The following is a 15605-nucleotide window of genomic DNA, read 5'->3' as shown; positions in this document are numbered from 1 at the left end:
GTAAATAATTAAAATTATTAGGTTTAAGTAGTACGTCCGCAAATGCTTGATAAAAGTTAATAGTATAAATAAAAGTGAAATTATTTCTCTAAATTTCTACTAGATCTAATGCTCTAAATTAATTATAAAATTATATTTAATCACTACACCATACAGAATAAATAATTCAAGATATGTATACACATGCACGAATAAAATCCTTTATTGTAAAACTTACTTTATTATGCAGATCCTCTAACACTTCCTGGTCGACCAGTCCAAGTTCCTCCCAGCTTGGCTCTCCTGCTATAGATTCCATCTCGTCAACTCCATAAATAGTATTGCCACTTTTCTCGATCACACTCGCACCCCCTTTATCGCGATCACTCCTCGACGTTCGTTCACAATCAACATTTCTCAACGACTCACGATCACCATTATCGTTCCTCGAACTACTCGTTATGCAACCTCTTAACTTCGCAAAATCTTTCTGCACAGTTTCATTCTCGTTCACCTTAATTTGATCTTGATTTATTCTTGAATAATTCTGTTCCATTTCGTTATTCTTCACCACAGAACCAAAGAAAGAATCAACTTCCTGGCAATTTTTTAAAGATTTACTTTCCTCTTCTGTATTCTTCTTCTGAACATTTTCGGATACTTTATTTTCTAAATTACTTTTCCTATTAACATCTAATTTCTTATTTTGGGCTCCAAAATCGTCAGATTCTAATTTTGAGGTTTTAGAAATTACGGGCTCCATTGTCAACGAAACATCTTGCTTTTCATTCTTCCATAAAATCCCATCTTCAGAACTTTCAGAATTATTATTCTTTACATTTGAATCCAAAATGACATTTTGAGCATTCTGGACCAACCTAATCTCTTCCTTCTTAACTTCTTTCACCTTCCCACCCATTTCAATAATCTTCATGCACTTAACGTCTCCATTCTGGTCCATATTATGTTTACCATCTTTATCCTCCGATCTACTCACGGTTTTCTTCTTCTTCAACTGCTCAAGAGCCTTAGCTCCGCTAAGCAATGGACTGTCAGTCCTAGTAAGAATACTCTTCTTAGGACTCAGATCCGCATTATACGTATACATTTCTCTTTTGGGACTACTAGAAACGGACCTAGACGCTCTTCTAGGCTTGCAAGACTCTCTATGAGGACTACAGGGCTGAGAAGAAGGTCTAGGTCGAGTGATGGGCATTTTGGTAACTGGAGAAACCGGAAGTGGAATCTTAGTTTTAGGAGTAGATTCCAGAGACTCTGTATCATCACTATCTGGAGTTCTTAGTTTAACAATTTCGCCCCCAAAATGAACTCTTCTGGGCGTTTTTCTTTTATTAGGATCTTCCTTCCCTTCAGCTTCGTTTTTCACATCAATTCCACCTTCCTCTCCATCCTGCTCCTCTTCACTGTCATCTTTTTCTTCAAGAATAGTCATAGTGATGGCTGTTTCCTCATTAAACTTAATCTCTGTTTCTAATACGATCCTAGCAGCAGGCATAATCGTATTATTGACTTCGTCCTCCTCTTCAGCAATACCGGAAGTGTCACTATCGCTCTCCCATTTACCTTCCAAGTTTTTATTCTCCACTTTCTCCACGTTCTTAACACCTGTATCTTTCTTAGGACTCTTCTTAGCAGATTTTACATTGTAGATCTTGGACAGGATTTCAATATTTCTTTTCAGCTTGTTGTCGTAGTCCTCCAAGTAGCTCTCGAATTCTGCTATACCAACTGCGTCCCGGATCTTCATTAACGATTTTAATACAGCTTCCTGATGTGGTACCTGAGCTAAACGCGAGGCTAGAGCTATCGTCGCGTCCTTCACGAGTCGAGGATCGGGCAATGGGCTGTTGGTCGATGGAAATAGCAACGAAGGCACGCTTAAGATCACACCGGTCGTCACGTTAGTCTGGAAGGAGTCCCGTACCTCCGAACGGTTCAGCCCATCCTGAAGAATCTGCAAGAAAATGGTCGATGCAACTGCATTTAGACATCGATCCATGATAATACAAAGATAGTGGGGAGATTACAAGGTCAAGGATAGCTTGCGCATCACGGACTTGTCCGGCATGTTTGTCGAAAATTTTGAAAGGTGGGATCGGTAAAGATGATTGATGTAGAAGGGGAAAAGAGGATGGAATTAAATTTGATATTAGTATATAGCATCCACATACTGATTATGAACTAAATAAAGATCGTATCCGCATTGGAGCTTGTGGATAGCTTGCAAACAAAATACAATAAATGTTTTGCGAACATATTTTCTTTACTTCAACATAGTACATTAATGTGCTGCCTCTTGAGCGAGTATTGTACGCTGTTCTCTATTTGTGCTACTAATATACATGGTTCCCTTCTAATGAGCATGACAACACAATATGAACGCAGCTTAATGTTTTCGAGTTGTTTACGATAATAAAGAAAATGTAAAAGTTCGTAAAATTTCAAAATAGACAGAAATGAGTATTAGAATTGGAAATTGGAAAATATTCGTACGTTTTTAATAGTGTTATCCCTGTCGTGACTATGAATGAGAAAAACTCGGAAGGCGTCCAAGACGCCTTTACGAACGGCGGGCGCAGAGTGACCCAAATTATTGACCAGCTCGGGTACCACTGGTTGCATGACCTTGTCCACGATGTCAGCATTCAAAGTCGGTAACACGTCTATAAGCACACGAAGAGCGTGCTGGCGCACCTCCCATTCTGGATCACGCAGTCTCTCGGATATCTCCAGGAACGTCGAATGGGTATCCACTTCGCTTGGAAATTTTCGGGTGCGTACCTGTACAAGAATACATATAAGAGACATATAAAAACAAATCATTTCCATTTGAAAACTACATGGAAAAAAGATGACAAGTACAATTTTGTTGATTTTCTAAATCTCTTTAAATTGAAAGATGTGAGCCTTCTATATATAAATGAATCTATGAAATTTATAATGTAGAATATATATATATATATATATATATAATACTACTACAATTTTTGATAAAATTAAATTTTAAATTGCTTATCATGCTTTCCCCTATGGTCTTCATTTGTAAACTAATTCTTCTCTAATTTTCTCCGCAGAAAATATCCTTATTCATTCGTTAATTCTATTTCATCATCACCAATCTCTGTTGCTCATTAGTAATCCATCAAATACAGAAGTCATTAATCAGATAGCACGACTATACAAACCACGTGTTCCCAGAGAGGAGTCAGTTGTATTGGTTGGCCGTTCGGTGAGGTCAATGTCATCTTTCGAGAGTTTCGTTGACGGTGAGCTCGAAGAGTTGGACTCTCAGGTGTCGAATATAGATCGAGGGGAGAGGATCGTGCCGGAAGTGGCGAGGAATCCTTCTGGGGCTGCAGAGGCCCCGAATTCGTCGATCCTGTCATAGATAAAGTAAACTCCAGGCACTTGGACATACCACCGTTACGTCTCGTCTGAAGGAAACCATGGGTCCTTCATCGTCTTCCACGAGGATTGTTTTTCTGATTCTGGATCGTTCATTGAGTCACGCAAGCGGCAGGCCTGATTGACAGATTCGTTAGATATTTACTGTGGGCCAAGTAACGCTGTAACGCTAGTACACCTGTGATGTTCGATATATTCAATGACCTATATGCATAGTGAAATGTTACAACATAATATTCTAAAATTCATTTATCAATTTTAAATTATTTTTAAATAGCATTTTTAAATCAAGTGGAAATCATAATGATAGATGTGAATTAATATTTATCCAGTAATATTATTAATTTATATTAATGACCCATTCCGGTCCAAAATATATAATTCTTGTTTGTAATATAATTTTGTTGAATATTACAATTTTCTGTATACCACGACAATGGAAGCAGTGGAATTGCACATATGTAAGTGAATTATACAACTATAGTAGATGTGTACCACTGAAAACTATCATTTCCCTTCTCGAAATGCATATACAAATCCACTTACATCGTTGACAATAGCTAACAAAAATATTTTTACTGAGTATACTTGGACCTACAAGAACTTTGAATTAGTTAAAAGTATGTAGCACGGAATTGTATACTAATATGTATATGTAAGTACATGTGCGCACGTAGTGGCTAAGCACAAATTACCCACATCTAACATAGACTATGTTAACTCGTCCTTGCTTTCAATCTTTAGTATACTGTATAACATGTTCTTATAAATAATATTCTTCAGATTATAAAAAGTTTGAGAAAATAAATTGTAATTTGAGATTTTTTATCTATAATTTTATCTGTCATTTCTTCATTATTTTATTATTTATCATTGTCTCATTTTTTATAGTTTTCAAATAATTCATCCAGGCTTATTACGAATATTCATTTAATACAAATTAATATTTTAACGATTTTAACGGTAGATCTTGATTTCCATAATAGAAACTAAAAGATATTTCCTTCACTTCTTACATACGGATGTATAAAATGATTGACATTGGTAAAGCTTTAACCGGTTAACCGCTAATACATCCCATTTCCGATCTCAGTTGCAGAATCAATCACCGTAGTCACGAAATCAGTTTTATTATTAATCGATATTCCTTTAATGTGCATTAAAACGCTTGTCTTTTCTTTAATAAGAAAATCAATAATTCATTACGAGATATATCAAACTCTTCTTATTAAAAATTGATTAATTTAACAATGATAATAAAATACAATTAATTTTAAATATTATTTTAATGTTACATGGAATAAATCAGCAGGAATTACTTTCAAATTTAATTTTTTGTCAAATTTACAGTAATGATCTTCTTTAAACAATAAAGATATTATACAGAATTACAATAAAATTACAATTTTTTAATATAAATCTATAATAATCTTATAATTCCACGAATAATTCCGCTTTCTATATTTCGAATATTTCCGCAGTATTTATGAACCATAGAAACGTGACGTTCCTAGTTGTTAAAAATCAGCCGTGTGATTTTCGTTTCGTAACAGTATGCCAACGAGCCACGTTATCCCAGCCCCTGTGGCAAATATTTTTTAAAAAAGAAATAAAGGGACGAAGTCGCAAAGTTTATCATCGGATCTCGCGACACGAACACCGCATAAAACTAGTACACACGAAAGCGATTGCATAATCCAAAGAAAACGTGCGTGCGTCTCGAGGAGTCGCGAAAGAAGAAAGGGGCCGTCCACTTGCAGCAATAAAGGATACATACATACATACTTTTTCAGCGCACTTAACCTCGCGTCAACCGTGATTTTTTCCTTATATATTTATTTTTCTTCTTTCTCAAGTGCACGTTTGCTGAATTAACCTGCGTCATCAGATTACAGTTGAGATTTTTGACTCAAAAATTTTAACAAATGCACTGTTATGGTGGATTAAATCATGTTTAATATATTATAGTAGTATATTTACTAGTTGTTTATATTAGCTGCAATGAATAAATATACAAGTAGCATGAATAGGTATTGCTTATTATTGCATCATGTAATGAAAGAAATGGCATACTGGCAAATATTAATTGTTAAATAATCATTCAATAAATTAATTTAAAAATACACAACTTTTTGATGAAAGGACGAAAAGTTTGGAATCATAGATTAAATACGTTACTTAATCCATTTGCAAAACAATACGTCGTTGGTAAAGTCAATTTTATATATAAGTAATAATTTTTAGCACTGTTTTAAAGAAATATGAATGAACTTATTACACAACCTAATACATATATAAGAATCTTCGTGTAATGTCATTAACCTCTTGGATGTTAGAATGGTGATTTTTAGTATCAGATCAATTTATGTTAGGTATGCACTTCTTCCTGAATAGTTTAATTAATATAAGGTAATTTATGTTGTTGAAGTATTTATTTACAGAAAAAAGATAAAATATTTTATTGTTGACTTGGCGCGATTTTCCAATCGCACCAATCACGTATCACTAAATTGTCACGTGCCCGAAATCGTAATATGTAAGTTGATTTATATAAACAGTATCGCGCATGAAAATACAGTCTTTAACCCCTCATTTACTCATATTTTATTTAATAAAACATCATTCATAACGCTTTTAGAATATCATTTTAACAATTTTCGCCAATCCATAAATAATATCAGACTTTTTCTATATGAACCACCATAATTAAATAATTCAAAAATCCTTGAAAAACAATTATAGAAACTATTTTTTCTACACACAATCTCTATTTTAGACGGAGATAGATAATATATTTTTAAAACAGATACATACAATTTATAATCATTAAATTACAAATAACGATATTACAAAAATTATATTAATATGATCTTACTTACCTTTTACTTTTCTCTTCGTGTATAAGTGAGACAAGAACTTTTTTAACTATAGTAACATATTTCACACTTTTTTAACTGTAATGCTATAATTTATTATATTATGTTTGAAGTTTTCTGTACTGTTTCGAATGCACATTTCATTACAAACGGCGCGACAATCGAAAAAATCCAATACGGACTTCACGTGACGGCAGCCAACATGTGACTACCGCTACTCTATTCCGAAAGTAAGGTGATTTGCAGGTAATATCGACCATCCACTCCCCACTTCTCGAAAAATGGTCTTCTGTAGATGTATACAATAGGTGGAATTGCAAGAATAGCTAATCTTAGAAAAAGTAATTTACATTAGTCGATATTGACTCCGTTGTATCCTTTCGATTATTTTATTAATCTAATCCTGTTTTTATCTTTTTAATGGTTAATGAATTTCTCAAATTCGTGCTTCTGAAAAAATCGTTATTAATATGTATAATTTGCCATCTTCACTGCATGATAAAGATTTTCTTAAAAGCTCAATAATCTTCTGTTTCTTAAAATAAAATTAAGTTTGGGATACAAAACTTTGAGTATCACAGCAGGGTTAATAATGTACAATAAAATTTGTCGATGTTTGATTCCATTCAAATTTCCCGCCAAATAGAATTTCGATAAATCGAAGAATTCTTGGATTGAAATTGTACATAATGCGTACATAAAAATATGTATTGCTTAATAAATTTTATTACTCAAGCACTTTCTATTATAAACAGCTTTTAATAAATTACTTTATTATTATTATTATATATATGTATGAAATATGTAATGCTTTTGAAAAAAGAAACTATTACTGTATTCTTTTAAATACGGTATAAAATTCCAAATATAATTTTATCATTGTTCTTTTTTACAAATAATATATAATAATAATACTTTTATAATAATCTATATATTATTTCCTAATAATACAGTTACCCACTATGTATATAATAACACAATTTTTTAAGTTCCACAATTAAGATTCAACCACTTAATTGAACCACATAATTACACATGAAATATTAAGAATCGTAATATTTTATAAAATTAGAATTAACTATTCATAAATACATGTATAAGATATAAATATTTAACACAAAAGAAACAAATATAATTCATATCTCTATAACAAATCGTTTTCCTTTAATACCTATTAACATAAAAGTTCTTCAAATTAGTTAAATTTATAAATTTATGCATACATAAAACTATACAATGAAGCATAATGGGACAGACACGTAAGTAACAGGTTTGCATCAGGAAAAATCCATGTACAGAATATAATTAAGGAAGGTTTTTAATTGACTTCTACTAAACTATGTTATCAGCCTTTGTTCGTTCTTTGGTCCAGGTATTTTGTACTGGATTTTGCGAATACAATATAACTGCATAACTTACCATAGCGATCGAAAGTACGGTATTTAAATGGATTGGAATACTAAATATCAGCCAACACAAAACCGCTGTGAATATCAGTTCTAACGCACTAGCAAAAGTTTTTAAGATAGAGTTCAAGTTTTTCAAGAAAAAACTTGTGATAATTCCTATTGCTGTATTATTCAGCATTATTATTATTATTTTTGGTTGCATAAGTATACCAAGATCAGCATTGTTCAACATATTAGAGGCATTATTTGCTGACATAAAAAATAGTATAAAAACTATAAGGTTACAAAAGATACTATCAATATACATAAACACATTTTGTACAAAAATATTGATGTTTGCCCCTTGCTCTTTAAGTAAATATTCATTGTAAACTCCAGCTAGGCAGGAGCAAATTGTCTGGAAAAGTTTAAAGATTACGACTTATTAAAATTTTCTGGATCAGAGAATATTTTTTCTTAATGATTCTATACATACCTGTATAAATACTAAAATGATGTTACTACTCAAATTAATTTTAGCATTAAATATATTGACGCTAAAGTCCAATTCTATATGTTTCACCATACATCCAATAGTCAGTAATACTAGCGAAAACCATTGTTTCAATGATAATTTCTTGTTAAAAACGACCTAAAAAAGCTATATTTTAGAAAATACTTTTTTCCACTCCAATGTAAGTTATAACAAAAGTTTCTGATATGTACCTGGAAAATAATTCCAGTCATGACAACACGAAATTGCAACAACACATAGTAAGTTGTTGGATCAAATATGGCCAAATTAATAAATGCCAGATTATTGTATAAACAATACAAAAATGATGGTATCATGTACAGCAATAGCACTAGAATAAGAGCATTTAAATTTACTTTATTTTCTATTATATTAATTTCACAAATTAAATGAATACTTAAAGAATATTTAGATTTTAGTCTACTTATTTAAATCAATTATCATATCATGAAATATTTAGTTTTCAAAAAGTGTATAAAACTGGAATCAATAATTTATCTTATCTTATGTTCTATTTATATAATACCTCAACATGATAACTTTTAGTCCTTAATTACATCAACCAAAGTAAGTCAAAGATTTGCTACAAATAGTTTATCAATTTTAAGAAATAAATATAAATTTTATCTGCATAACTAAATTATTTTAATGTATTGAATTCTCCAAAATAATATACAATATATTTACCTTTCTTATTTTCCGTTACTTCTTGGCACAAACTTCCAAAGCTATTGCTGAAGATAAAATAATAAGTTTTGTACTTATATAGAAATTTCAAAGAATAGTATTTAATTTATTTACTTACTCTTTGCAGTAAAGTATTATAGAAGTGAATAACTTTAATATTTCTGTCATCAATACTACCATAATAATATTATATTCATAGTGACCATCTCTTTGAGACCAAGTTACAATAATACCTAAGATAATAATAATTTTACAAATATTTTATACATTAAAAAAATACAATGTATATTTTTACAAAACAGCAATGGGGAAAATTTACAAAATGTTACATAGAAATTGTTACGAAATTTCCTGAAATTTATGAAATAACCTGTACCATATGCTACTAAACATTATATGCTACAAAACATTTAAATCATATCTAAAACTGATAAAATAATGCAAACGATATTCATAAATAACTATATAGTTTAATGCTAATTTCTTTTTGTATTGTTATTACTAAGTAGTTTCTGGTTGACAAATATTAATAAGTAAAATCATGTGGCAAGAATATAAACAAACAGAGAAACATAACCACATTCATGTACCTTGGTTCACAAACAGGGCCATGTATGAAATAAAAATGACAGGACTCCATCTTCCTGGGAATAATTCACCCCAATTGATGGTTCCCATCATAAACTCTATTATAAGATATTATTACGTTAAAAACATTTGTAAAGTATATATATATATTGCTAACTGCTTCGTTGCCGGGGCGTCTGTTAACAACTGATAACAAGAATCACGATTTACAATACACTTTTATCGCGTCAAACATACATCAAATTGTACAAACATACATCAAATTGTACAAACATATATAAAATTGTTTATTTGAAGTTATATAAAGAGATAATATCTGTTATCTGATAAAAATGTCCTTTTTCTAAAATATGCTTCAGTATTGTTTCATTATTCTCCAACTTTTGCCTTATTTGTTAATTGAATATTAACGTGTACTCCTACGCAAAAGATTATCGTAGGAAGTAAGGAGAAAGTTATTATATTTTTTAACTTTATTAATTCTTATTTAATTAAATCTTATTTTTATAATAAAATTTATGACAGTAATATATTTTATATTTTATATTATTCGGAAAATTTTACAAGGTTAAATGAACGATTAAAGATGATAAAACAAATTGAGATATTTGAAATATAATGAAAATCATTTTTTATAATACATAAGGATAATCATAACTACATATTTTATTTTTACAATCTTTTGAAAACATCTATCGTTTAAACTCATTCTTGATGCGTTACATAAAATTTATTTACATACGTAGAATGGAAAATTTGCATTTAAGAAGTGCTTTACAATATACTATAATTTATTAAACTTCTATAATTTTTTACGTAACAACTATCCCGCCATTCATGCTTTTCATTCGTCGTGGAAGCACATAAATAGAAAAAGTTTTTTTTATACATAGAATTCATTATTATGTATCAAGAAATATGTTACAGATACTATTGTTAAAAATATTAACAATGCTGATATATTATCTACAAGATCAAAAGTTTCAATAGTTTTATTAAGTATACATTAAATTATGTTTTTATAATCTTTAAACATAGAATAGACGCTAATGTACATCATAAATAATCTCTGTAACCTACAATGGTGGAATTAGAACCATACTGAAACGTGTGTTCGTAATTTACACAAAAATGAACGTATGTTGCGAACAATGTTGTCCCGGATTACAGAAAGACAGCGCAACAGTGTGCACGAAAACTCATTATGACGATGATTTCTATTGATATATTATTACCAGTATAATCTTAGCAATAAATTCGGAAAAAATCGTATTAGATACTTAATATTTTAAATACAAATTCCAGAGAAAAAGACAGAAAAATCTCGCTATGAAAGATTTTTGTATGATATATGTTCGAAAGATCGTAAATCGTAAACTTTAAAAATTCTTCGAAATATAATCAGGCAGTGTAATAAGTATGCCTGTAAAAGTGATACAACTGTTTACTTTTCAATATATTTTGTACCTTCTGTAAATATTTTATAAAGACATTTAGTGCAAGACTATATGCTATAAAATGCAAATATTATAACCATTCTGTTAATGTTTCTCGAATCGTATTACATTAGGACCAATTATCAGTTCATTATAACATACAGATACTATGTAGTAATATATGTATGCATGAAATGCCATATTAGCTTGTGATTCGAAGTTTTTAGTGTTCTGTAAGGAAAAGAAATAAATTATTTCGCATTTCTATAAACATTGGTATCACATTACGAATCATATTTATGTAAAGGAATCAATGACATTTTAATTCATGGCACGTTACACTCCATCGTAGATAATCACATCAATGATTTGCAGAGTCCATTACCTCTCCTATTCATTTTTATAGTAAGGCCACTGTTTAGCTATATGTAAAGTAAATACTAAATCAAATATTATTAACATTGATATGATATTATTACAAAAAGCAATAGAAAAAATGCAGTTTTATGAAAGCAAATTATTTTTGAGAACATTAAGAAAAGGCGTGAAGAAAAATGGTAAGCGTAAGTATAACTGATAAAAGTAATGACTTAGTAGAAACCACCAAAATCTTAGAATCCAAGTACAAATCGTGTTAGCCATTTTATCGATAGTACATTATATTAGCTTCATGTACGAAACATTCGATTTATCGTTAAAATCTTTCACATACTATTTTCTTTAATTATACTAATATTACACGTTGTATTTGTAGTACCATTTAATTAAGAAAATTCTAGCCGATCGAACAAATAAAAAATTTCATTTCGGATATTCACTCGATAAAATTTGTTTAAAACGAATAAAATTTCATCACTCGCGTACCAGCGCATACTCAATATCAATCTGATGTTTTCAATTGTTTTAAAATCTGTTGCGTGATCAATTTAGTAGCCTCACTCGCATTAGGAATAAGAAATTTATCCATATCTGAAATAACCGTATCGTTATATTGCGTTGTACCGTATTTAAATGTAATCAAATCCGAGTGTCTCTTTCTAGATGTTATTTTTACGACACTCGTCAACGGACGTTTTACAATTACATGTGCTGCACCTTTCCTTTCTTGTATTTCCCGAAGTACTATAAGGTGAGTATCAGTAACCAAAAGTATACTAAAAAAAAAATGTTTTTTAATGTTAAGTAACAAAATAAATTAACACTTTGATTTAAATATTCACCTATCACAAAGATCTCCATTGACTTTCACTTCTTGACATTTAAAGGAATGTAACAATTTTGGATCCTTCAGCCACTGTTGGATAGATACAACTTCAATAGGTTCTTCACTTTCGTTATTTGTCATTGTCATATCTGCGACATATAATAATTATAGAATATTAATAAAATAAATAAATAAAGATGTATTTGCAATTTATTATAAAACTGCATTATTCCATCAACGCTACAACACTGATATAAAGCATAACTCTCGTATGATTCTCGATTAACACTGACTGCTTCTCAATAATCTCGATTATATCACAACTTTTATAAATCTCACATTGCATCTCTCCACGTGCATTCTACAAATCACTCTTCATTCACAATTGATACTTTAACATAAATATTCGCTCAAACCATGAGTTTCGTATAAAATAACTTGAGATAGTAATCAATCAAGCGTGCAATTTAAGGAATATCTGAATTCAAATAAGAACGTACCCAATTCTTGATCATCGTCTATACTAAATACAGGGCCTGTCTTTTTTTGTCGCTTAACAAAATCCAAGTCTTTGCCGTTCCTATTTTCTATGTTATTATGAACACTTGCTGACGGATTGACGATATAATCGAATAATTTTCCCTTCACTTTTTTAATTTTTCCAAAGAAATCGGAATTATTATTTTTAACTTTGACAGGACTTGTTTCATTCGAATTTGTCTCCGAAATATTAGCACTGCATACTAAACAGTGCTGTGAATTATGATCAACAAGACTAGAAACGACTTCATCACCAAAGTATTCATGTATGGCTGCAATGAAATGCTCTTGCAAAATAATTATTTTGAATGAAATATTTTAAATGAATATGATATAATAACTACCTTGATATCCTGATGTGACCATACTAACATATTGGGTGTGTTTCTGTAAAAAAGATGCAACTACCATATGCGTGTAACGATCTTCCTCTTGTCTACCACTCCCTAAAAAGCAAAGATGTTCACCACCAGCTTGCGATCCAACCGCTAATGCTTGGCGTTGTGCTTGCAACAATCCTTGTACTGCTGTGGCAAAAGCAGCAGGTTCTTGAAGCATCTAAAATGAAATTTATAAATTTAAAAAAAACTTCTATATATAAAAAAGACAAAAAAGAACATACCAAATTACAATCTAGATGAAATGCAGTTGATAAATGTCCTGCATTGTATTGTTCAGCAGGTCTACAGTCTACTAAAAAGAACTTGACCGATTCAACCGAGGTATTAGGTATGGACGGACTCTCGATAGAATTTTCAACTAATTCTTGGGCTGATACGGGTAAACAAAGCGCATGAGATATACATTTTTCATCGAAACCATCGCCAAATATAATAGGATATAAATCTTGTTTAAAAGATGATGGCGTCTTCATTGCATAATACTGTGCCAAAGAGCAAAAGTCTGTCACATCTTCTGCTTCCAATGCACAGGGCATAGCAGCAATCGCGTCTATTATACTTTGTTTATCATTATCTTTCATACTTAAGATTTGCTCCCTATAAAAAGTAATATAGTAAATTTCATAGTAATTTCATTTTGGGAGGAAGTGTTTTGTAATTCTCCTACCTAGCATTTATTACCATGATAAGTGAAAGGAATAACATAAAAAATGGATCAGCTTGCATGAAATATAGATCCCACATTGTACAAACAGCTGGCAATGAACATACACCAGCAAATAGTGTAGTTACCCATCCTTTTGTATATTGATCAGGAGATACTCTTTTCGTATCCAAGAAAGAACATAATTCTGGTTCATGATAGAGTAGTAATAGTCTTAATACAGAACTGTATGTTTCACCTCTGTAAGCATAAAATAATATTACTCATAAGAAAGATAAGGAAAGAGTAATGGTGAAAGAAAGGATAATTAATTGTGAAATATTATACCTAGGTATATAAAAGTCTATTATTGCTTCAAATAAATTATATGTTGCACTTCGTGGAAGTTTTAAAGCTATTAAGGGGCCCAACAGCTCTATCCAGCCATTTCCTCTCTTATATTGTTTCCCTTTACTCTTACAATAAAATGTTAAAATAGACTCTAAATCAGAAACAACAGAAACTTTGTCTTCATCATCGTTTCCTAGTTTTGCTACAACAAAAATATATAATCTATAAAATCTATAATAAGAAAGATGTATATAAATAAATCATATAATGTGTATACAAATAACTTACCAACCAATTGCTGACAATCATCACGTATAATATTTTGTTCTGGTAAATCAAAAACTTCATTAAATTGACTTAATTGATTACCCCGATCGATAACATCTAAACATGCTTGCCATACATCATGTCTTAAATTTGCAGGAACAGCTTGTCCCTTACAAATTGCGTATATGTCGGATGCTGATGGTGCTTCTGTATCAAGTAAAGCTGCTTCTAGCTCCAATACCCTAAATGTTTATCTCATATTTATATTCATTTATTATAATAAACAAAATTTGTTCAACTTCGTGTTATTATTCTTTAGTATCGATAAAGTGTAAGATACATAATACAAATATTACAATATATGACAAATGTTTACATACTTTTTCACAAGGTAGTTAATAAACATTTGCAAACATATGAACAAGCTTAAAGAAAGACATAAATACTTAAGTACCCACCATACTTCTTTTTTAACCAGGAAGGATTAAGAAAAAATTTATTAAACAGAATGATATGTAAAATTTGCATATAATCATACGTAGACTTATTTATTTTTGGTATGCTAGTATTGCTTTTCAATATACGAAGAAAGTAAGAAGATAAAAGTACCGCAAGACGTCAATCGATATTAAGTCGCAAAAAAATAAGTTGGAAAATTTCATTGATGGAACGAACGACTAAAATTCATGTTTATTGAAACAAAGAATTCCTTCTCGTTTGAAAAATATAAAGAAATTTGAAAATTAGCTCACCAGGTGTTTTCATCTTCTTGTAGTGCCATTTTGGTAAACGTCACACTTGTATCGTAGTGTGCAAAATCGTGAATTCGATATAAATTACAATTTTCTACAGGAGAATAAACTTTTTCTATCAGTTAGCATTCTTCGTCGAGTTTTACAATTTTCATCACATTTCTTGTGGTTTACGTCCTGTTTAAAATTCAACGATCTATAGATAGCACAGACGAAAGTTCGCTCTTGTTGACAAATCGTTGCCATCTTTCAGATAAAATTTTTATATGTGTAACAAAACGCGCGAATATTTAATCATCCTGTTTTATACTAGAATGAATTTAATGGTGTAATAAATTATACAATATGGATATATTTATCTATAACATAGGTTTATTTGTAACAAGTAAAATTCCATTTTTAATTAATAATCAATATTGTATAAAATAAACATTATTCCTTTTAATTTTTAATAAAAAATAAAAAAAAACGTTGTTTTAGAAGCTTATATCATTGATTTAATCTAATCTATTGCGGTCGTATTACGAAATGC

General features: G+C 30.4%; 3 protein-coding genes across 6 annotated transcripts in view; all 3 read right to left on the bottom strand.

Moving 5' to 3' along the window:
- The window catches only part of LOC138189905 (TOG array regulator of axonemal microtubules protein 1), a 29878-nt gene extending 23408 nt beyond the window's left edge, over window positions 1–6470 (bottom strand). The window contains exons 1-4 of the mRNA XM_069132205.1: window positions 6285–6470; window positions 3186–3522; window positions 2494–2781; window positions 218–1954 (exon numbers count right to left, since the gene is read on the bottom strand). Of these exons, the coding sequence (XP_068988306.1) occupies window positions 218–1954; window positions 2494–2781; window positions 3186–3416 (2256 nt within the window). The 5' untranslated portion in view covers window positions 3417–3522; window positions 6285–6470. The remainder of the gene's footprint in view (window positions 1–217; window positions 1955–2493; window positions 2782–3185; window positions 3523–6284) is intronic.
- Window positions 6471–7120: 650 nt separating this feature from the next.
- On the bottom strand, window positions 7121–9897 carry senju (UDP-galactose transporter senju). 4 transcript variants are annotated; one of them, XM_069132201.1, is made up of 6 exons: window positions 9482–9897; window positions 9010–9124; window positions 8892–8938; window positions 8396–8535; window positions 8166–8321; window positions 7121–8087 (listed from the first exon to the last, which is right to left on the bottom strand). In XM_069132201.1, exons 1-6 carry the CDS (start codon window positions 9570–9572, stop codon window positions 7614–7616), a joined length of 1023 nt encoding a protein of 340 aa, XP_068988302.1. In that variant the 5' UTR covers window positions 9573–9897; the 3' UTR covers window positions 7121–7613. The 4 variants fall into 4 exon arrangements, with proteins under 4 accessions (XP_068988302.1, XP_068988304.1, XP_068988305.1 ...); XM_069132203.1 differs by lacking the exon at window positions 9482–9897 and adding an exon at window positions 9221–9456 and having other exon boundaries at window positions 7122–8087; XM_069132204.1 differs by lacking the exon at window positions 9482–9897 and adding an exon at window positions 9268–9456 and having other exon boundaries at window positions 7122–8087.
- Window positions 9898–10187: 290 nt separating this feature from the next.
- Window positions 10188–15363, bottom strand: TBC1D23 (TBC1 domain family member 23). Its single transcript, XM_069132192.1, has 9 exons — window positions 15074–15363; window positions 14343–14563; window positions 14052–14256; window positions 13728–13964; window positions 13282–13657; window positions 13004–13217; window positions 12620–12931; window positions 12136–12268; window positions 10188–12069 (listed from the first exon to the last, which is right to left on the bottom strand). Exons 1-9 carry the CDS (start codon window positions 15100–15102, stop codon window positions 11796–11798), a joined length of 2001 nt encoding a protein of 666 aa, XP_068988293.1. The 5' UTR covers window positions 15103–15363; the 3' UTR covers window positions 10188–11795.
- Window positions 15364–15605: the final 242 nt, after the last annotated feature.

Source organism: Bombus flavifrons, chromosome 2 (genome assembly GCF_040668555.2).
Source record: "Bombus flavifrons isolate JBK064 chromosome 2, iyBomFlav1_principal, whole genome shotgun sequence".
NCBI lineage: Eukaryota > Metazoa > Arthropoda > Insecta > Hymenoptera > Apidae > Bombus > Bombus flavifrons.
The sequence above is the reverse complement of the archived record's forward strand: the minus strand, read 5'-3'. Positions and strand labels throughout refer to the sequence as shown.